At 37.1% G+C, this 21,868-nt stretch overlaps 1 protein-coding gene across 1 annotated transcript; it reads left to right on the top strand.

Annotated features, from left to right (window-relative positions):
- Window positions 1–6,709: 6,709 nt before the first annotated feature.
- LOC104076442 (period circadian protein homolog 2-like) lies at window positions 6,710–21,252 on the top strand (the record flags this gene model as incomplete). The annotated part of the gene is made up of 5 exons (XM_009577309.1): window positions 6,710–6,767; window positions 16,212–16,686; window positions 17,271–17,339; window positions 20,459–20,613; window positions 21,131–21,252. Coding segments are annotated over exons 2-5 (720 nt in total), but the record flags the coding sequence as incomplete, so codon positions are not given.
- Between the last annotated feature and the right edge of the window lie 616 nt (window positions 21,253–21,868).

The following is a 21,868-nucleotide window of genomic DNA, read 5'->3' on the forward strand; positions in this document are numbered from 1 at the left end:
CAAAACAGTTTATGTAAGTACAGTTTCATGCAAATAGATGAGCAGTATGGTAACAATCAAGCTGACGCTTTACAACTGATTTTTTGTAATAGGTTAGGATAGAGTAGAGCGTTGCTCTGTGTAATGCAGGAGATTTAAAAAGCCCCCAAAGAGGTCAGTATGAGGCCTCCTGTACTTGGAAACTGAAGCACTTTGAAATTGTATTCTAGTGAAACAGTAATGTGGCTGAGACAGTGCATATGAAGGATTTTGAAGAAACATGTTGGTTTATGTTTTTAAGCTGTGAGATGTCTTTCTTTTTCTTTTCCAAGTGTAAGACTCTAAGGTTTACTGCCTTGTACATCTGAGACTGAATAGCTACCACTTAATGTATTTACAAGTAAAGCAGAAAAGGTGGAAATTCTACGATCATTCTAGTGGTAAGATTGTCTGGTCAAGTCAAAAGTAGAGTAAAAAACGATTTAGTATAGTGAGAAATTGTTTCAAGTTGCCAGTATCATTTTAACCACAGAGTTTTACAGATGACGGTTGATGTTAGTTAACATTTGTCAAAACTGAAGCTATCTTTTGGAGCTGGCTTTTGCCTATTGTCAAGTTAAAATCTGAATTAATCATAATGATGGCAGTGAGGAATATCTACTTGAATGCAAACGGTTATTTTTGATAATGTAGGGTTGTTGATAAAACTTACGGATGTCAAGCTGACAGCTAAGACCTCAATGGTGTGGCCTTATTCCATAAATGGATCCTATTGTATATTAGATGGTTTGATGGCATTGAACTACATGAAACTCAAACTTTTCTTACTTTCTCGGGTGCCTCAGTGTCTGTATGTGTCCTTGATCTTCTCAGCCTTGGGCATGGTGTTGTTCATGCACTTTACATGAAGCCGCTTTACAGTGGCTTTTGAATACAAAATTTGAGAGTCGGGCCTAGAATTTGATTCATGTCAGGGATAGTGCCTGCATTGTTGTGCTGTAACATCAAGTTCCTTCTTGCTCATGCTTGTGTGTGTTTGCATGCTCTTGTGATCTTTCTTTTTGCCATTTCTTACTGAAACTTGTGTTATTTCTGTAAAGTGAGGAAGTTTCACTGGAGAACTGGACCGTGTCCTTGTTTCCAAGGCTTGCTATTAGCCTTGTGATTAGGGCACTGTCCTGAGGTGTGGAGTCCTTGTTCTGGACTCTGAAGGTTGCTTACCTCACTAGTAAGACATAAGGGAAAAGAGAGGACCTTTGGCCTAGAGTAGAAGAAAAAAGTAATATCCTTCATTTTTTGGGGGGTTTTGGCCATTTCAGGTGTTTATTTCAAGGTAGAAGGGAGAATGCTTTAGTTGGGTAGTTGGTGTAAATGTCCAACACTACTGTGCAGTGAAAGAGTATGGCCAGTCCTGTGCTGTGAAGAAGTAAAGTGTGATTCGGCTTGACCTAGTCCAGAAGGTAAAGGCATGGAAAGCAGGATTTTTGGCTTTTGTGCACTTTTTTCAGATTCAGCAGGTTTTCTGGTTTCCTTTATGATCCAAAGACTACATGGTTTTGCTGGGCTTTTTGCTTATTTCTCCGTTACTAGGACTTGTTGTAGGCTTCCTGTATTTGTTTTAACACATGAATGCTATCTGTGAAAATCTAAGTAATCTTCATTTTTACAGCTTACTCTTACTCCTTTTGGATTTCCACAGACAGGCATTAAAGAGACAGCATATTGTGACAGCTCTTAGTCTAATACCTTACTTTTCCACTTTTTTTTTTCCCCCAGTCATAAGATTAAAATATGTGACAAACTCAGCCTATCAGATAAACTTACTTGAGCCTGTCCCTGGACAATACATTTTTATAGTAATAAATTTCCTCTGTGAAGAATCACATTTTTTCAGTAAACTGAGATTTTGATGGAGTTTAGCCATACTATGAGAATAGAGTGAAATGGGGAAAGTGATTGGAAGTAGGGTTCTGGATTTTTCTTCTACCTCAGACTTTATTATGACCAGGAAGCGTTTAGGTTAGATACAGACTGATAAATCAGTTTTCTTTTTCCTGGGTTCTTGCCACACCCTTATTTCTCTAACATCTCGACAATATTAAAACATGTTTTACTGCAGAAAAGCTTTTTTAACCCCTTAAAGTATAAGCACATGAGCAAGTTACTGTGGGATGAGGTATATTTGGTGTGGTTTAAAAGCAAGTGGATTACCACTAGCCAGTAGAACAAGTAAATTATCACTAGTCTAGATCAACCGTAATGTTTTATATAGGGTTGCTATGGTTGGCCTATGTTAAAAGGGAACATCATGTTCTTAGCAAGGTGTTGTGTCATACTTGGCACGAATGTCCTGTAGACACTATATTATACTCATAACGTTACCACATCATAATTACTTGATAATCAGGTGTTTCTGAAAAGGAATTTTTGTGTCCAGTTCTGATTGCATGGCCTAGAATTCCTCTACGAGGATGGTGGATTACAGAGATTTTTAACTGGGTTGTCTCGCTGCATTCATACTTTCCACATCCAGTTATATCTCTGTTCTGCAAGTTTTAAACTGCTTGAATATTTATTATGTTAACCTAGCTTGTCAAGCACTGAACAGCAAATGGGTCAATTAATATCTGTATTATTCTTTGTGATATAGTTTTATTACTCTGAAGGACTTTGGCTTGCATTTTTGGGTACGGATGAGGTCAGATGCAGAAAATGGTGGTCTTGAAAGTAATGCTGCTGATGTTTTGTGTATTGTGTAAAGGTGCCTGTCCCCTCTCCTTCTTTAACCACTGCCTTAAACTTAACCACTGTTATGATGGAGCCAGGTTGTTAATGCAGCATGTGTTGTTAGTAGTAAGGCAAACCTAGTTGTTGGTAAGTAAAGAACAAGTCCACGTTCTGACACGTAGAGGGTTTTTTGGGGGTTGTTTCTTTTTAGCTACAGGTGAGATACTGCCTTCTGTGAAGTATGTTTAAAGGGCATGGGAAGAGAGAAGGTGGCAGTCAAAAACAGGCTTCATGGGTTTTGCGATCTGTTGCTGGGATTTCTTGTGGCCCCAGGCCACTTTTGTGAAATACAGTATGGCAGAGAAGACCAAAATGAAGCCGGATCAGATGGTTTGGGTATGTCTGCAAAGGCTGTGGAGAGGCTCTGAAGCTATTCTTTAGAGCACATTCTGTTCACGCTGACAGTGAACCAGCAACCATATGTAGTAGGAAAGCACCTGAACACATGGGAATCCACATGCCTGAGAATACGCACAGTGATCTGGTACTCTAGTTAAGTGGCTTAGTAGATCACCAGGCCTGCTTGTGCAGTCTGTTTGTACTCTGCCTACCAGCAATGCTGGAACATGGGCAGATCAGGCTTCTGTGCTTCTGTTTTGTATTTCTAAGGTTATTCTTTAAGTGTAGATAGGGTCTTTATGTCTGAATGCCTGCACTGGACTTCTACCAATCCAATACAAAGTCCTCTTACTTGGTCCTCTCTCCCTCTTGAAGAGTTCCTGAGGGACAGCAGCAGTGTGCTAAGTTTCATGCAAGTAGCACTGGCAGTGATTCTGAAGAGCATATTTTCCCTGCTTATCCACATATGCGAGTAAGGTTGTGAGAAAGCTATCGTAAGGCCAAAAAAGTTTTTGTACAGATGTTTTCAGCTGCTGCTGAACTGCTGCTGAAGTAGTGTGTGGTAGTCCTAGAGGAGCCTTCTGATTTCTCTGACTTCTTTTTGGTAGTCTGATTTAGACAACTTTGCTTGTAGGATGTAATAAGAAGTGAGGCTGAATTTAACTTCTTTGAGATATATAATCACGGAGTATGAGTTCCCTTTTTCCTTAATTTTCTTCCAATAGAAAGCAAAACTTTATTGGGGGTGCTGAAGAGGTAGAGACTCAACGTGCTGTTTACATGACAAGTGAACTGAAATACACAGAGAGCACACTTCTTGGGGCAAGAGTATGAGGTTTTTCTGCAGATGAACAGGCTGCAGAAATTCGGTGCAAGCGGTACCGATGTTCATCCTGAAAAGATGTGATAGTGGGAGAGAGCTCATTTGTATGTCAAAATGTCTGGGAAGGACTTCGGGGTTTTGCTTCTGGCTGTGTTTGAGCGTACCATGGTAATTCTTAACGTTTGATTTTTCTTATAGATAGAATAGTTAAAGATTTCCTTGTATAGATGGCTTTTAAAAGTAGAACTGGCTTTTTAAAAGTAGAACCAAACCTATACTGACTTTTGAACATCCTGTCCTAAAACAGAGGCACTTCACCTGTAATTTTTCGTAATTGAAGCTTAGGGAGACAAGATGAAGTGGTGAGGGTGTCCAGTACTTCTCCCTCTTGCTGGTTTTGCTTCCTATCCTCATTATTCCTTGCAGCTTTTGTATCTTAATATGATTTCTGTGCTTGATGTTGTTACATGTACTTTTATGTTTTTGCTACTTAGTTTCTTTAATTGTACAAAGGTCTTCAGTATATAAAGCACTTCTTTGATTTCAATTACATCTCTGCCATGGATTCCTCTGTGACTTGAGTTCTTATTTCTTGGTACTAATATAGCCAACTCACAGGACAAGCACATCATGTTTGTAAAGTTGCCACACTTCGTGCAGTGTATTACTGGTGCACATACCAGTAATAGAGAATTTATTTGGCATAGAGTCTTCCAGAATGGGACTTTCATTCTGACTGAAATCTTTAACTGGGTATGAACTGCAGTAATGTCTAAAGAGCAGTATTAGCCTGGGACTTCTGTAAATATAATGCCCCATGGTGAAATTCTGCCCTTTTTTTTTTTGAGGCAGGGGAGCAGTAGGTATTCAAATATACTGCTTAATGGAGATTTCAACAAATATTGAAGTTGAAGTATGATGTTGTAGATACTTTAGATCTAGTTTCACCTATAATAAAGGGGAAATATATGACTGTATGGTGGGGCAATATAATTTTTCCCTCCTTTCTGTGACAACACTTCCTCAAATGTATCATTTTTGTTATTTTGTTCAAAAAGGACAAGAGTTGACATATGCAAATATTAGAGTTCTGACTGCTGATCTACGCTTAATTCCTCCCATTCCATAAGGAAGAGAATAGCATTTTCTGTTTATGAAGGAAATCAAATGTCTTTTTAAATTCACACTTAATGCGAAGAATTTTAGAAGGTACCTATTTTAAGACTGGAAGGAAGGATCTCTAGAAATTAGCATGGGGCAGGTAAAGGAGACTCTGTTTAGCTTCTTCACAAGATGTCTTGGCACGGGCTGCAACAATCTTGTCTGTCAGGGGTGTATGTCTGTGCTCGCTGCTTTTTTCTTCAGGGAAAATGCCCAACCTGTTGGCAATTAAACTTAGCTCTGGGACACAGCTTATTATACAAGATGAGGGAATAAACTTGAGATCTCGAGACATTTTCTGTTGACTCTTGGGGATGATCAGTCCAGATCCACTGTGGAAACTTGAGCACAGGTGGTGGGCTTAACAGAACAAGGAATAATTACCTGAAAGGATAAAATAAGCTGTGCTTCTGGTCTGGCAGAAAAGAGAACAATTCCTGCTAGATGACGGAGGAGCAGCTCTGACTGCTTTTTGGCAGGGGAGAAGGGGAGATTACTTTGGTACTCGGCTTCTTACAGTTACAGCAAAGCAAATGATGAACCAGGAGCTGGACCACGTTGGTCAGCACAGCATAGGTGAGCTTGACCCTCCCTGAGGTGAACTTGGTTAAGTTCAACAATGTGTTGGTACCGTGCTATTCATAGTAAAACTGAGTTGACTTTGTCCTGTTACCTCACGCTAACTTTTTGCTATTAGTTACTCCATGGGGAGAATAGGCAGCTTTAAAAACAAAAAAAAACAATCTAAAACTGGAAGGAAATTAAATAATAGTGGTGCTGTGGGTGCTTCAGGAATAGAAGTGACCAGTGACATAAACTTAGGTCCATTTAGGAACCATCACTTGAGGACTGAGGGATTTATTTTTTTCCTGTTTGGCTTTCTGGGACGTAGCTAAGGAAGCTTCTTTCTGTGATTTTTTTTTTTACATTTTTTTTTTTTTTTTACAGATATAAGTAAAAGAAGCATAAGTTTTAGTAAGCTGGGAACAGCTTTTGCTTTAAGAATGCATACTTGTATTTTGGAATATGAAACTAGTCTTGGTCATGATGTCAATACTTTCACTCAGTTGAATTAGGTCTCTGAAGAGCTTTTCATCTGCTTAGGCTAATTTGGAATTTGTATTTCTGTGGTGAAATGTTTTAAGATTGTAATCAGTGGAAGAAGAAACATAACTTGAATTCTAAATGTGATCCCACATTTTATACTAGATGATACTCTTTCTTTAGCGTGGATGCTCTCAGATAAGCGAATGGTTGATTTTGAAGTATACTGTGTTGATATCTGTATTATCTAAACAATATTCTTACAATAAATGAAGAAATTAGATGGAATTTGGGGGGGGTTTCTTATGTTTATAAAAGGAATAGAATTCAGCGAATAATTATTCTGTGCAACCAATTTAGAAGTAGGGTTACAATAATAGTAAATGCTTTTATCAATAAAATTCCTTGCATTTCCTCTCATTTTGTATTTGTAGACTTTATAGCTGTTCTTCATCTGTGGAATACGTATTTTACATGGTTGGACTTGTATTGCATTATTAAATGGACTTGATTTATGTTTCATAAGTAATTTTTTATCTTATAAAACTTGGTGGTTTTTTTTTTTTTTTTACAATAGGAATATATTGATGACACTTTAAGATTTGGAAAGATCGTGATTAGTACATTCATTAAGGTGAGTGTCTTATGCTGTCCCAAGAAAGTGATTTATAATGTCAGTTCTTTCTCGGTGGGTCTGAACTGATTTTTGTTTTGTTGTTGCTGCTTTGGATGCTTCATTTGAGCTGTAATGTCAGAATGCTGAAAAATAAAAAGCTATTCAGGGCATTAAATTTTTAAAGACCTGTTGTACAAATCATGAAGCACCTGGAAATGGTGTGGCTTCTTGAAATCTTTAGGAAACTGAAATTTAGTGTAGCGTCTAGTATCAAGTGCTACATCTGCGTTGTTTGCTGTGCAGAAGTTTATTAATAACTTCCAATCTTTTCATTGCTCTTGCAGGTGTTTTAAGAAATTTTAATGATGAGGAAAATTCTGGGGTCCAGAAAACAAGGTAGCTAGTGTTACTCAGATAATCAGGATGATAGCTCAAGAGGAGAAAGGAAAATGTTACGCATCTAAGCTTTGATTTAGAAAGCAGGTCATAGCTTCCAACAGGATTTTTTGGTCAGTTGGGCTGTACTTTCTAACAGGCTGATACTATTCTAATCTCTGTTTGAGAAGTTGAACACATGGCATCAGAGATACTGACTTATGCATGTTTACGTTTGATGTGTGAGAAGCTGATGACAAAAGAAGCTTATTACAACTCAGGTGGGATGTGTGGTGGATTAAGAAAGCAGAATAGATGGTCAGAATTACGGAAGCATTTTGAAAGTTGACAGTTATTGGAGCAAAAAAAGGAAACAGCTGAGAGTTCAAAGGAGAATGGTGGACTCATGTCATCTGTGATGCAAAGAAAATTTATCCAATTGGTTTTGTTATATGTGATCTGGTGATGGGACAATATCGGCCCAAGGCAGGAAAGAGAAGGATAACAGTTCTGGATAGTACTGTAATACTCCAATACAGATGAAATTGTAACTGAGATTTTGAGGATTAATACTATAGTGTCTGATTAGTCTAAATGATTGAAAAAAAATACTGTTTTTCTACGGCTACAAAATGTGATCTGAATAGGTTCTTAAAGCTGACAACGTTCTCTTTTCAATGCTGCAGGTGTGACTTCAGTTCTCTACAGAAAGTGAACTTCATTGGGATCCTGTAATACAGGTGTGTTCCCTAAAGCAGATTGTTCATTCTTTTCTGATATCTGAAGTCTTCTATGCTTAGACTACATATATCTCAGTATCAAAGCTCTATATTCTTTCTATACTGAACAAATTAGACTTCCTTCTGTGGAAGAGACCTTCTTGAGATGCCATATGTGGATGAACTCTTTTAGTTTTTGGTGATTTGGGCATGCTCAGTCACCTGGACATTTCCTCTGATAAATGATAGAAGACCAGAAGATTAGACTTGACTGCCTCTAATTCTACTCAAACTGATAAAATGTCTGGTTTGAATTACTTATATTTAGTTTCAGCTTTGTCTTAGCTTTCAGTTAAATTGTAGAAAGGCTTATCATGAGAATTTTAAGTAGTTTACAAGGACTGTTTTTTCTTAATGTTTTCCTAAATGCATTAAGTAGATGAAGCCAATATTATACCCAATTAAAATGGTGCATGCTGTTACTGCAAATATCCTCTTCAAACCTAGACTTTGTTAAAGTTTCCTTTTTTTTTTTTTTTTTTTTTTTAAAAAATCTGTGAAAATGTCATGATGGAGGTCATCAGACTAGAGAAGTGCTTCATAAATAGTCAGGCAAGACCTTGTGAATAATTTCTAGTAGATCTTGATTAGTGAAGGTAGAAACTTAACTCCATTAAGGAAATATAGATTACAGGGAGATGAGTTAATGGTCTTTAAACCAGGTTTTAACTAGTGTTGAAAGACATTCCACATTTTCAGTGTGCAAGCTAAAAATTACAACATCTGCAAGTAGTTCCAGATAAGGCAATTTCTAACACTTCTCATGGTCAGAAGTACAGGGCTTATAATTTAAATCCTGTTTTATCAATTTATGATAAAGCCAGAGGCGAAACAATTAAAGAACAATTAAATGTACACAGATTTGTATCATAATCTGAGACTTGTAGAACTTGTGTCGGCTTTGCGATGTTATGCAGAATGGAAAGTCGTGAATAAATTCTTCCTTAAGTCTGGCCAACACAAATGTACTTTTAACAGTTGGTAGATGTGCAGCATTTTAAATCAAGGCATGTTAACATGGGCCGTTTTCCAAAATGGTTAGCTTGGGATCTGAACACTCTTCCAAATTTTTGTTCGAAACATTCCTTCTGCATATTCAAATGAAACACTTAAAGCGATGCAATTGTTTGCCACACACATGTTGATTTTCTGAACTTCTGATTTTTATTCTACTATTTCTTTGTGTTACATGGCAGTGGCATGTAGGACTTAGTTTCCTAGATTTAATAGAAGAGTTTTCAGATTTTCTTTTTCCTACCAGAATTCCCAGTGTCTTTCTTGGGAAACTGTTTATCTTAGGAAGAATAATAGTGTGGATGGACTTCGTTAGTTTACTGTGAGGGTGAGGGAGTACTGGAACAGATTGCCCAGAAAGGCTGTGGAATCTCCATCCTTGGAGATACTCAAAAGTCATCTGGAGGTGGTCCTGGGCAGCCTGGTCTAGGTCACTCTGCCTGAACAGGGGGGTTGGACAAGATGACCTCCAGAGGTCTGTTTTGACCTCAACCGTTCTGTGAGTCTATGAATTGCAATTTCGTAACCACCTAGTAAACTCTTTGATGCTCATTCCAAGCCTACAGTGATGTAGGTGAGTTTAGATCAGGTGTTAAAATGATATTCTAACCAAATTTCTTAAGCACTTGGAGTTCCTGTTGACTACATCAGGCATTTTGCTCCATTATCTACTGGAGAGGTTGGCCCTTCATTCTTAGTGGCTGTGTCAGCCTATGCAGACTATGTACATTCTATGTGTGTATGATACCATACCGATAGTGAATTGGAAGGGTTATTTTATCTAGTGTAGAAGTTCTGTTATTTTAAAGCTCTAGAAGACCTTACTTTAGAACAAAAGTGTTTAAAATGCAAATTTGTATCCGATTCCTCTGCTGGATGACAGTTTCATGTTTAACCAACATTTATCTGCATAGGCATGGCATAACTATGAGCATCTCTCTGGTATCTGTTTGAAGAGGACACTGTTGGGGGGCCCAGGTATTTCTTTTATATTTTATAGTTGTAGAGGTGTCCGGACTGTATAATGGTAAAAGATTTCCAGTAGAAGAGGATGAGACAAGAATTAAATGCATGTGGGAGACTCTGGACCTAGGCACTTCATGCTTTTGATGCTAGCTGGGAGGGAGCTTGATAAACACTTTTACCAACTTTTCATAGAAAAAACAGGTAAGAAACATGCATAATTGTTATGATTCATGTTAGTAGAAAGATGCTTCCCCCCACCCCCCTAAAGCTTATGCAGAAAATACATTGTTCTGTGTTTGTTTTATCTTAGACCTGTGATTTCAGTCATATATATACTCATTCAGAACTCCTTTTTGGGTATAAACTGGGAGTTACATTATTTGAAGCTAAGATGTTTTTAGTCTAAAACCATACTTATTCTTAAATTCAGATTTGAGTTTCTTCACTGAGGAAACAACCTGGCTGGAAGCATCCTTGCTATGGATGCAAGCACCTGGCCTGGTGCTTATGCTGACCTCTTGCTGTATAGGTGCTGCTATAAATTCAGGGTGGCATTTGGATGGCTTTGGACCAAGGCTATGTCTTGGTGAGTTCCTCTGTTGTAAAGTGGCAGCTGTAAGCAGTGGTTAATTAGGATCACCTTTATAAAGATATTACTAACTTTTATTTAAATAATAGTCCTGTGTTTAGGATTCTCTTGAACTGAAAGGTGAATCCTTGTGAACAAATTGTGAAATGAATGCTGTGAAATTCATATTTTTATGGACACACTTGTGATACTCTAGATGTTGTTGATAATTTCATTGACATAAGTAGAAAATTCTGACTTACACCTTATTCCTTCTTAAGAGAAAGAGCAAAACTTGTTTATGGTGACTTGCAGTGAGATGAGGAATCTATACAAAAAAAAGTTTTTGTTTATTCAAAAAGTCTTGCAGGAAATTGTTAAGCATCTTTTACGTTTTCTTATAGTGAAGTCTGAGAATGCTGCCATCTTTTTCTTCCCCCCCCGCCCCCTCCTAGAAAGTGTCCTAGTGAAGATATTCTGTTAATTGTCCTGTCTCTTGCCACAAAAAAATGAAGCTCTCAATGTTATTGCTGGTGAAGTCATACAATTAGACAAGTCACTTTTTGGATTATTGTTTGTTTTTCAAAATTTTTTCCTAACATTTTGCTACTACCAAGCATTTAATTATTGTCTAATTGCACGGGGAGAATGCATTCATTGTAGATGTTAATTTTCAATTTTCTCTAAAATTGCATGATATGATTAAATCCCTGCTAGTTATTTGTCATACAAATGAGAACTTTTACCATTTTGCAAAGCAATCATCCAGAAGACATGTGGAAACTCTTCTTGTTGATCAGATTTTCAGTAAAATTGAATCCTGACCATTAAGAATGTCTCCTATTGATGCTCTAGCATCCCAAAATTTCCATGTCTAAATTCCCCAAATATTCATGTCTAAAATATAGTCATAAACTGTGGTGTGCCTCTTGTTTCATTTGTGAATATTGGTAAGTTCATATTAGTTGCAAATTTAGACTCAAATCTTCAGATGTTCTCCTCTTACTCAGTTCTTGAATTAGATAATTTTGACTCTGGATTTTTAGTTTTTCATTCTTTAAATGTCAGTACTAGACATGATATTTTTTGTGTGAAAAGAAGTCTGGAAAAATCTGTTCTCTGAATGTAACCAGATCTCTGCTGAAACAACATTTTTGAGTTTAAATGCCATAGTTTTAAAAGAAATTAGCCACCTTGGTGTTCTACAGCCCTTCTTAAAAGGGTTTTTCAAAAGCATAAACCTGTTATTTCTTGAAGCGTTTGTCCATACATATTTTGGCGTGTTTTTCTGGAGATGCTAAAGTTCAGGCTGTTTCCATTGTCTTACTGCAGGATAAAGGAGCTTCTGTAGCTAATGAATAACTAGAAGACATGTTCTGCACATCTAACCTGGCATATTAATGCCTACATTTGTCCTGAGTGCTCAGTGGAAGTATGTTGCCTTTTTCATAAACTGTATCAAGATCTCAGAGTTCTAGTCTTTGGCAGAGTGACTTTGGGAAATTTGCTCTGTCTAGAAGAGTAGAATGTTTTTGTGAGCCAGTTGCCTTAAAATCAAGCTTAACTGATGCCAATTTAAGATTAAAAAGAAGTTGTTGGGTTTTTTTTTTCAGAGTCAAAATAGACAACCTCCCTTTAAAGTTTAGAAAGATGTAGCAGAAAATAGAGAAAAAGCTGGCTTAATGTACTTCTCTCAAGATCAAACCTAAAAGAGCTCTTCCTCTGTTTCCACGTGACTGTCCGCACTGGCTTACTGAACGTGGTATGAGATGCAATTACCTTCCTCAAATTGTGGTAATAGGAGAGAACCTCAGACTGGGAAACATGCGAGTTTTTACCTTTTCGTTCTTGTTTGGTTATTGATTGGAAATTTATTCAAGCATATAAGTGGGATGAATATGTGCAATTTATTATGGCATTTTGACTGAGATTAGTTTCAATGTTAATTAATCTCTCTGGGTTGACTGACCCTCTGTGCTCTTGAAGTGTTTGCATGGTTCTTGCGTATGCATGCAGATGTTCCACTTAAGGTCGTCTTCTGTCTGAGAGTAAAGTCTAGCCAGATGCATCAGTTCTTATCTAAAATTACAGGCACAGAGCATGGTGTAGGGTAATTGCCAGTCTGTTCTTTTTTTCACAGTTACTCCAATCTCTTCGTAGAAAATCTCTCCAAACTTATGGCATATATTAACATTGCTATTTTTGGGTATCTTGGCTTTTTTATTTATTATACAAGCTCTTGTTTTAGAAACATTCGTCCTCCATCTTTCCCCAGAAGCTCTTGGAAGTCTGTCATAATCTTTATCTTGTTCCTTCCTACTTATTCTTCCTGTATTCCTTACTCTGGTATGTGCCTCTGGCACTGAGACTTTTGAGATTTTGAAACAGAAGAAATTTTGTGCAAGACTGACTTTCAGTGACATTGATCTTCCAGTCCTGCCTAAGAACACCATTCCACCTAAAAGACTTGAGCCAATTCTTCTCAAAAAATACTCATCAGTGGTTTAAGAGCTCAGAATTTCAAACTGTAAGACTCTACATGCTAGCTATGGCACAATTTCATTGACTGTTAAACTTCCAAAGATTACAGAAAAGATGTTGGGGAAATAATTTTTCAAGGAAAGGTTGTTCCAAAAAAATATTTGCAGACAACTCTTGAGGCTGAAAATACTATGGCATATGTAACACTTTGGCTTCAGAATTCAGAAGAAGAGGTTTCTCACGCTTGAAGACTGAAATACATAATGTTTGCATTCAGAGTAGGAAAGCTGTGGTACAATCATTGCTCTTCCCGTAAATAGGACAATTTTCCCAATACGTGCATTACTGTAATATTGGGCTAATTATCTTTGGAGACTTTAGGGCTACGCTAAGAGTCTGTCTTCTGGCAGTTCATGCTTATGAACATATCAATAGTGATTTATATAGTTTTCTTTAAGGGATTTAAGTATAGCAACCCAAAGTGGTGTTTTTTGTTTGGTGGTTTGTGGTTTTGGTTTTTTTTGGGGGCGGCAGAGCTTTTTTCCCTACCTCTAAAGGAATAATGTAACATAGTTTACTAGCAGATAATGTTGTTTTGGTTATGGCAGTATGTTTTTCTCTTGTATCTAAAGCTCTTTCTAAGTAGCATTTGGTCAGAAAAATAGGAGGAAACTCCTACCTTAGGCACACAATATAGTATGAGGAATGTTCAATCTCACCTTAAATTTCTACACATCACACCTCTTCAGGTGATGCTGTCGCTGTCTTTTTTCCAAAAGCTTCATTGTAATCATGATGGGGTTAATTTGTGTAATTTTGATGTGCATAAGGCATTTATTTGAAGTGGACAAAATGCTGTAGATGATCTCCAAGGTTACCTTTAACCTTCACAGGCAAGGTAAAACGCCATCCTGTTGCTAGCTGAGTAGTTTGCTGGAATACCTTTACTTACTGAATCCTCTATAGAACTTTACAACCTCAGCATCCTCTGAGAAATAATAGTGCAGATGACACATGAGGAGTGGGTTTAGTGATTTAACCAGACAGATGCTCTTATTTCTGCAATACTTGAAGTAGTGGTACGAGCATTTCCTGGGTGAGAATGAAAGAACACATTTATAAAATGTTCCTTACCTATACAGTAACAGGAGGTTTGTCTCATGTGCTGTCCATATAGGTATTCCCCAGTGCCACCTTCTATATTCACTCTTCTGAGCTCTTTGACGTTTTCAGTCACTCTCAGACAAAATGAGTCGTGGCTAGCCCTGCGTTGTTAAGCGTGGGCTGTGTTACTGCAGACAGTAGCACAGATACCACTGACCACTCAGGCTCGTTAGGAGCATGGGTGACAAGAGTGGACTATATACAGGGACAGAACTTCATTAAAATATCTGGCTAGGTAAGGCAAGTGAAAGTGTGAGCTCCATCTACCAGAGAGATCATATCAGAGATGAACTGTCTGATCTAGTTAATCATTGGCCACTAGAATATGTGCCATTGTGAAATAATACTAGAGTTTCATCTAAGAGTAAATATTCTTTTACTGCATGTTCCAGTTATGTAATTTTTAAGACAGATGTGGCTTACTTAGTCCAGAAAAAACTGTTAGAGCTACTAAAGTGTAATTTACTGCCTGTATACTACTGTTCAACGCAACGGCATAACAGGATGTTTATTTAGTCTGGATTAGAGTACCTGAAGTGAATACATGCAGAAGACGGTATCTTTTACTCTACCCAAAGGGTTTTTTTTTTATTATTACCTATAATGAAGTACTAGTGAATAATCTTGTAAAGAAGAAAAAATATTTATTTATTTATATTTGTATACCATTACTGATATCTTAAATAAAGGTCCTTAAACTACACTTCCTCTTTCAAATGAAAACAGATATCTTACATATTACTTTGGCCAAACGAGGAGACGAGTAGTATTTTCTTCTGAAAAACTCAAAATAAATGTAAAATGTCTGGAAAAACAGCAATTAGGAGGGTAAGAAAATAGTTTCAATATTTTTGGGGGGCGGGGGAGGGGAGTTGAATCATGGTGTGTTTTTAATTAATATCAAATTAATGTTTTCTGTTACAGGCTCTCTAAAAAAAAAAAAGATACATTTATTTATGTGTAAAAGGAAGCTGCTGCAGTTAATATTAGCAAAACTTAGTTGCAGATTTTTTCATTGACACTGTTATTCCAGTCAGAGGTTTATTAGTCAACAATTGTAATCTCGAATATTTTAAAGGAACAAAAAGGAAGGAAAAAACATGATTCTGTTGTTATAAAAACAAGCTTTTTTTTTTCCTGATGATGAATTACATTGTTCAGAGAATCTTAGTTCATGGTTTTACAGTATTGTTGTCTCAATGGGTTTCTGAAATAGATGAGGAAATGAGTCAGATTAAATATCTTTATTTTATTCATAAAGTTGAACTGCTGTTCACTGTTGGCTCTTCAATATTAGCCGGTTCTTAATTCATTTCCGTGTACACTCTGATTTTGAGCGTGGTGCATTAGAATTTGCTTTAAAAGCAGGGATTTTTGTTTTGTTTTGTTTTAAGCTTACTTTTCGAAACAACACAGAATTCCACACCACCACCCCCGAATTAGTGGTAATCAGTAGATAAAATTATTCTCAGGCTTATTTGTTTCTTAGAATTCTTGTTGTTGTAAAATAGGTGGGTTTGTGTACTTAGTTTCCCTGTTCCTACTGTGTGTTCAGTCTACCTACCTACCTACGTGGCTCTTGTACAAAGAGAGAAAGGAAGAATTGGTCAAAATGGTAGAACTGATCTTAAAAGAAAAAACCAAGACTATGTATTTAAACAAACAAACAAACAAAACCAAATAACCTCCAAACCAAGTAAGGAATCCTCTGATGTTTGAACGGAATCTTTTTGTTTATCAAGGTAAACTGGAAGCCAGGGGAATGGTTTCACTGAAAATAATAATAGCTATTGTCCGCATCCAGGCAGTAAAATTGTCAAGTTTAAGTAGTAGAATAGAAAACAACTGAATATTCAAACTTTTAAGGAGTTTTTCGTGTTTATTCCACTTCCTCTTTCTGTGTGGGTTTTTACTAAAAAATAAATACCTTTTCCACCATAAAACATTGTTAGGTTTGCAATTATATTTAACTTAAACTTTTCACTGTTCAAATGCTGAATATATTAACCATGAATATCACTTACCACTTTTAATTTTATCAGTCAGTGAGAATTCCAGTTTGTCAGCAAAGGCAAACAAGAAAATAATTTTCTTCTTCCTTCCCTTCCTCCTCAGATTTGTGGGTCTGTACTTCCAAACAGAATTTGTACAGAGAGAAAATTCTGAATATGGCTTGATTTGCTCTTGATCTTGGCAGTGTGTCTAATGAGTGTCCCATGGACTCTATCAAGTTCAGAGGGTTCTACTCTAGCACTGAGGAGCAGAACCCTGAGCAGCAACCTGGTATCAGTGAAAACATTTCTTCATTGTTCTCTTTAAAAGAACAACAGAAAATGAGTGATTATTCTGGACTTGCAAATGACCATAGCCAGATGATTGCTGAAGATTCAGAAATTCCGACAAAGCCTGAACACTCTCATGAAGTTCTTCAGGAAGATATTGAAATGAGCAGTGGATCCAGTGGAAATGACTTCAGTGGAAATGACACAAATGAAAACTACTCGAGTGGGCATGATTCTCATGGCCATGAATCTGATGAAAATGGGAAAGATTCAGCAATGCTCATGGAATCTTCAGACTGTCATAAAAGGTAGTAGCTAATATTAAATAAATTTCACTTTTATTTTTGTCACTGAAAGCTTTTTCCATTTGAATCTAATTTCTGAATAACAACTATGGTATAAAGCATATCTTCAGATTGAAGCTGAGTGTTCTTTTCCACTAGTTAACTTGTACTCTTATGTGATGTAAATTGTGTAATATATTATAATTCGTAAGGAGAAGGTCTCTAGTGTTCTGCAGGGCCAGCTTAATTTGAATCTTTCTTCTCATCATTGTGTGTTTAATTGGCCTTATTTATGTATTTTCTTGTAAACCAACTTCTATAATTGTATATCAAAAAGTGTCAGTCTGTTTTTATGTGTAAGGATGCAGCTGTGGTATTTTCATCTTTTAAATAATAGCTTAGTGTACAGAGCAAAGCTATAGTAAGTAGAACCTTCTTAGTCAAATGTGTAACAGCTGTAGTTCCCATTTGTTGTACCAGGCAGGAGCTTTTAAAGGCTTTTTTTTCCCCTGGATAGTCATTAATAGGAAAATATAAAGCTAAAATGAACTAAAAGTTGCTTTTTAGGTTTACTAATATTAACTTCTTTCTGTCTTTCCTTATTCTAGTTCAAGCTCAAATGCATTTAGTCTGATGATTGCGAACTCTGAACACAATCAGTCTAGCAGTGGATGCAGGTAAATTAATGTGCATATATTTTCAGTAATTTGCACGTATGTAATGCTAAATGCTGAAAACTAATTAGTGTTGTGTTTTGGTTTTTTGTTTTGTCTTGGCTAAACCTGGAGGAATACACAAGAAATCCTATCTTTGATTCTCTTCCTGTCCATAATCAGAAGCATGTTCTGCTAACCACTTTTTGTTGCTGTTCCATGCAAGTTGTGTGATAACCCTTTCAAGTCTTCTTACTTTGTTTTGATTTGGTAGCTTAACTCTGTAATTTTATTTTTGTGGTTCACTTTGAATATTGCTTCAGCTCTAGTGTTGGGGTTTTTTGGTGTGTGTTTTTTGGTTTTTTTGAAGCTTTTCTTTAAATTTTCTGCTCTCCAGAATTTAGTCTGAAGCCCTTGCCTGGGGACAACCTAGTAGTGTTTTAACATCAGAATTCACCCAGTCAGTTGGATGTGTTCTGATGTCCAGCAGTCATATCATCTGCCTCTCCTGTGTTCCATTCGCCAGGATTCAAGCCTCAAGTCTCTAAGGATAAACCAACATCAGCTGCAGGAATCCCTCTGTATGAACTCTGCTTCTGACCCTGATAGCCTTGAGAAACCTGGTGGCATTGAAGGCTCAGATCTGGACACTTCAGAGTGCCCTATCATACTTGTTGGGTTTTTTTAAGTCAGCTTCTTATTAGGAGACCAAAACCTGATCCTGAGCAGATCAAGGATATCTAGCAATAGCATACTGGTGTTAAGACCCCTATCTACATTACCTACCTGAAAGCGTTTGTACCTGATGCAGTTACTAGAGAAGTGGTAAATTAAAATCACCCCTTTGCACCATTTGGTGCTTGATGAACTTACTGTCTGTGTCTGCCTTGCAGGCACCTGGAGAAATTGTTTCATGCTGTATTTTCAAGTAGAAATTCTGTTCTGGAGTTCATTTTGCCTAGTATCAAAGACAGCGTAACTAAAGACATTTCTTAATCTTCCTTTCCCATTGATTCAGTTTTCTTCACTGCAAGATTTTTGGGGCGTTGCTTATTACAGTTTTTCTGATACCTCTTTATTTTAAATTTCATTAGTACCTTTCTGCTCAGAAATAAATAGGAATCCAGATGGTACAGTGTTTTCCCCAGCTGTAGGCACAGTGCTAGAGGGTTACAGAGCAGAATCTGATCATCTTCTGGGAATGGGAGACTGAGGATATCTATAAAGAATGATCTTTAAAGAAAAGACTAAAATAGGATGATAAGCTGTAAGTTTCAAAGACTTTCATTCAAAGACTATTGGGCTTTGGATTCAATATCGGCACCAATGAACTACTTAGTTTAATATCTCTAGGTACCTTTCTGGTTCGCAGTACACATAAAGCAAAATGGAAAACTCCTATCTTTATAGAACTTGCTTATTCGGTCCTTTGCAAGTCAAGCCTTCCCTGTGGCTGGCTACTGTGCCTGATGCTACTGATTTTTTTGAAAAACATTTTTGGGTTGTATAACTTATTTTCCAAGGAGGCTTGTCGTCTTATTTGCTGCTGCTGCTGTAGGCTAATTTGGAAAGCTTTCTTTTCTTGCAAAAGAGTCTGACCACTCTCATGAAGCATACTCGGAGGGTACAAAACCAGCAGTATGCTCAGTTATTTCATAATCTTTTCCCTCTCTCTTCCTCCCTACTGCCAGCATAGAGGGCTCTTCTGTTAACAAGGGCCTGTTTGATTGCATCAGTCTAAATTGTCAAGCCATGTTGTAGATGTGATTTTAATATACAGCTTGAACATAATGTTTCCCAAGGGAGTACTATACTCTTTTGTCTTATCACTTGCTATTATTTCTCAGTACAAAATGACCCCTGATTAAGTGAATGCTATGTTTCCCATAGTACATGGTGATGTAAGCAAAAACAATGTGTATTCTTTAGTACAAGCCAGCTTTGTCACTTTCCAAGCATTTTTGGTGAAATACACCCAACACCTGTCAAGTGATTGATCTACCTGAAGAACTTTTCAAACAAAAACGTTCAGAAACCCTCTTGAAAATTACTTGGAAGCTGAAGTCACTTTTTTGAGCACTTCAGACTGGGCAGTGCAGTTGCCAAGACTATTGTTTCTACAGTGGTTCTAAGGGTAACTTCTTAGAGACTACCAGCCATGACAATCAGGTGGTAAGAAGGCATTCCTTTTGATGGGAAGGAATTTATTTTTAGGAAGGTTTAAGAAAAGCTCTAGAATCCTCTTGATTGTTGTGACTGATTAGCTTTTAAAATCTACTCCAATGAGAAAGACAAGGTGATTTTTTCATTTTAACTGCTTCCTACCCACCTGCCATTCATCTTTGTCATCCTCCCCCTCCCCTCCCTTACCTCCTTTTCTCTTCCTTTTTGATTTTGTCAGCAGCTCTTAATAATGGGGAGAGGTATCAGGAACTGCAAAGGAAGGCGATAACTTTCTGACGTTGGCACTGATGGTCTCTGTAGTTTGACCTTCTACACTGAGACAGCACTTGTGAATGTGCACCTGAGAAATGTGAATGCAATTTCTCTCTCCAGCCTCCTCTGATTCTTTCCCCTACGTATTTAGTCAAGTTTCCTTATCTTATTTAATGTATTGCCATGCTTAACTGGGATACATTGTTCCAAGGATTTCTCCATTTGTTTTGTTAACTTGATGCTCTCCCACTGCCATTCCCTTTTCAGGGACCTTTCTTATGAGAACCTGCTTGAACAGGAGGTGAAGACTTGAATGGACCTCCTGCTTCTCTCCTTTGAAGTCCATGAACATTTCTATGAGTTTGAATTTGAAAGGAACTAAAGAAAATACCACTAAAAAGGGAGGAGGGAGACTGTGGCAAAAAAAAAAAGTTCTCTGGTGCTTGGGTATATGTACTATTGCACATACATAGTACATTTTACAATAAGACTTCAGGTGGTGGTAAATCTTTCATTTTAAATGATTCTAGCTAATTTAAGAATTATTGTAAGTTCTGAATGTTGATACTAAGTATTGGAAAAGTTAATGTGGCTAGCTGTACAAATTCAGGTACGTGACGAGTGTCAGTATATTTGGGCTTCTATGAGGATGGTGTGTCACTTCAAGCATTCAAGTGACATTTTATTTTTTGTATTTAATCTTACAGTAGTGAGCAGTCCACTAAAGCCAAAACACAAAAGGAATTGCTGAAAACATTACAAGAGCTGAAAGCTCACCTTCCTTCTGAAAAGAGAATTAAAGGCAAATCTAGTGTCCTAACGACGTTGAAATACGCTCTTAAAAGCATTAAACAAGTTAAAGGTAATAAAGTATGATACTACCTAGATAATGCTAACCTGGATAAAATTGAACATTTAAAAAAGGAATTTAAATGTGGTTGTCTGTAGAAAGCTAAATTTATTATGTTTGAAATCCTCTCTAAACAGATGTTTTCATGGTGTTCCCATTTGTTTGCTCTGTTAACTTGTGTTCCTTTGGGAGTTAAAGCAGCTTGCTAGATGCTTGATATTTTACTGATATTTGTTGAGTTAGAAAATTAATTTGAAAACAATTTACGATTTCATACTATTTGAACTGTCAAGCAGACCAAAATATATGATCACACACATATGAGTATATTAAGATGGGTAAATTTATTTGGGTTATTGATGAGGAAGCTCTACCAAGGAAAAACTAATTTGGAGTAGTACCTAGATTTTCCAACTGTCCATTCTATGCTTATGCCAAAAAAGATTTTGTCCATTTGCTGCTTCCAGGCTGGATGTTTATTGATGAGATTTTTAGTTCTGAATATAAGTTGTTTAATGTTCTCGTGTAGCCAATGAGGAATATTACCAATTGTTGATGATTAATGAATCCCAGCCTGCTGGACTCAATGTGTCATCTTACACAGTTGAAGAAGTTGAGACCATAACCTCAGAATACATCATGAAAAATGCGGTGAGTATGGTGGCCCAAGTCTACAGTGTGTGTTGAAAACATTTTCTAGAACTGGAATTCTCAGGCGTGCTTTCTTTTTGCAAGGTAAGAGTTGGTATCTAGGACAATAAGCTGAAAAAGCTGGCTTTTGCCTTCCAGGGGATGTTGAGTAGAAACTCTGAGCCTTCACAGACTTTGCCAATAGCACCTTGATCTAAGCTTTTTTCTGTCAGTTAGGTGGGAAATAAGTAGTCTAAACTCCTTGGTCCTCTGAATTGTAACATTGTGCTTAGAGACAATAGTGTGACATATCTCAACATGCATGTGATACAATACACTGTGAGACATCATCAGTTTTCATTTTAGAACACCTGCTAAAGTTGGAGAGTAACTCCTTCCAAATTTTAGTCAAGGCTCACTATGAATCATTTCAGCTTATCCTTGTCAGTAGGGGTTATTTGATGTTTCACCAGTTCTTTGTGTTAGTGTGACTGAAAAGTGATGAAAGTGTTGCAATCATTGTTTGCTGTGTCCTCTTCTGTGGTCCTCTTCTTGTCTAGCCTTTGCAACTGGTGTAGGCTTACTGTGTGATCCAGTGATACTGTGTCGTCTTATCATAGAATCATAGAATCATTAA

Source organism: Fulmarus glacialis, unplaced genomic scaffold, assembly GCF_000690835.1.
Source record: "Fulmarus glacialis isolate BGI_N327 unplaced genomic scaffold, ASM69083v1 scaffold1625, whole genome shotgun sequence".
NCBI lineage: Eukaryota > Metazoa > Chordata > Aves > Procellariiformes > Procellariidae > Fulmarus > Fulmarus glacialis.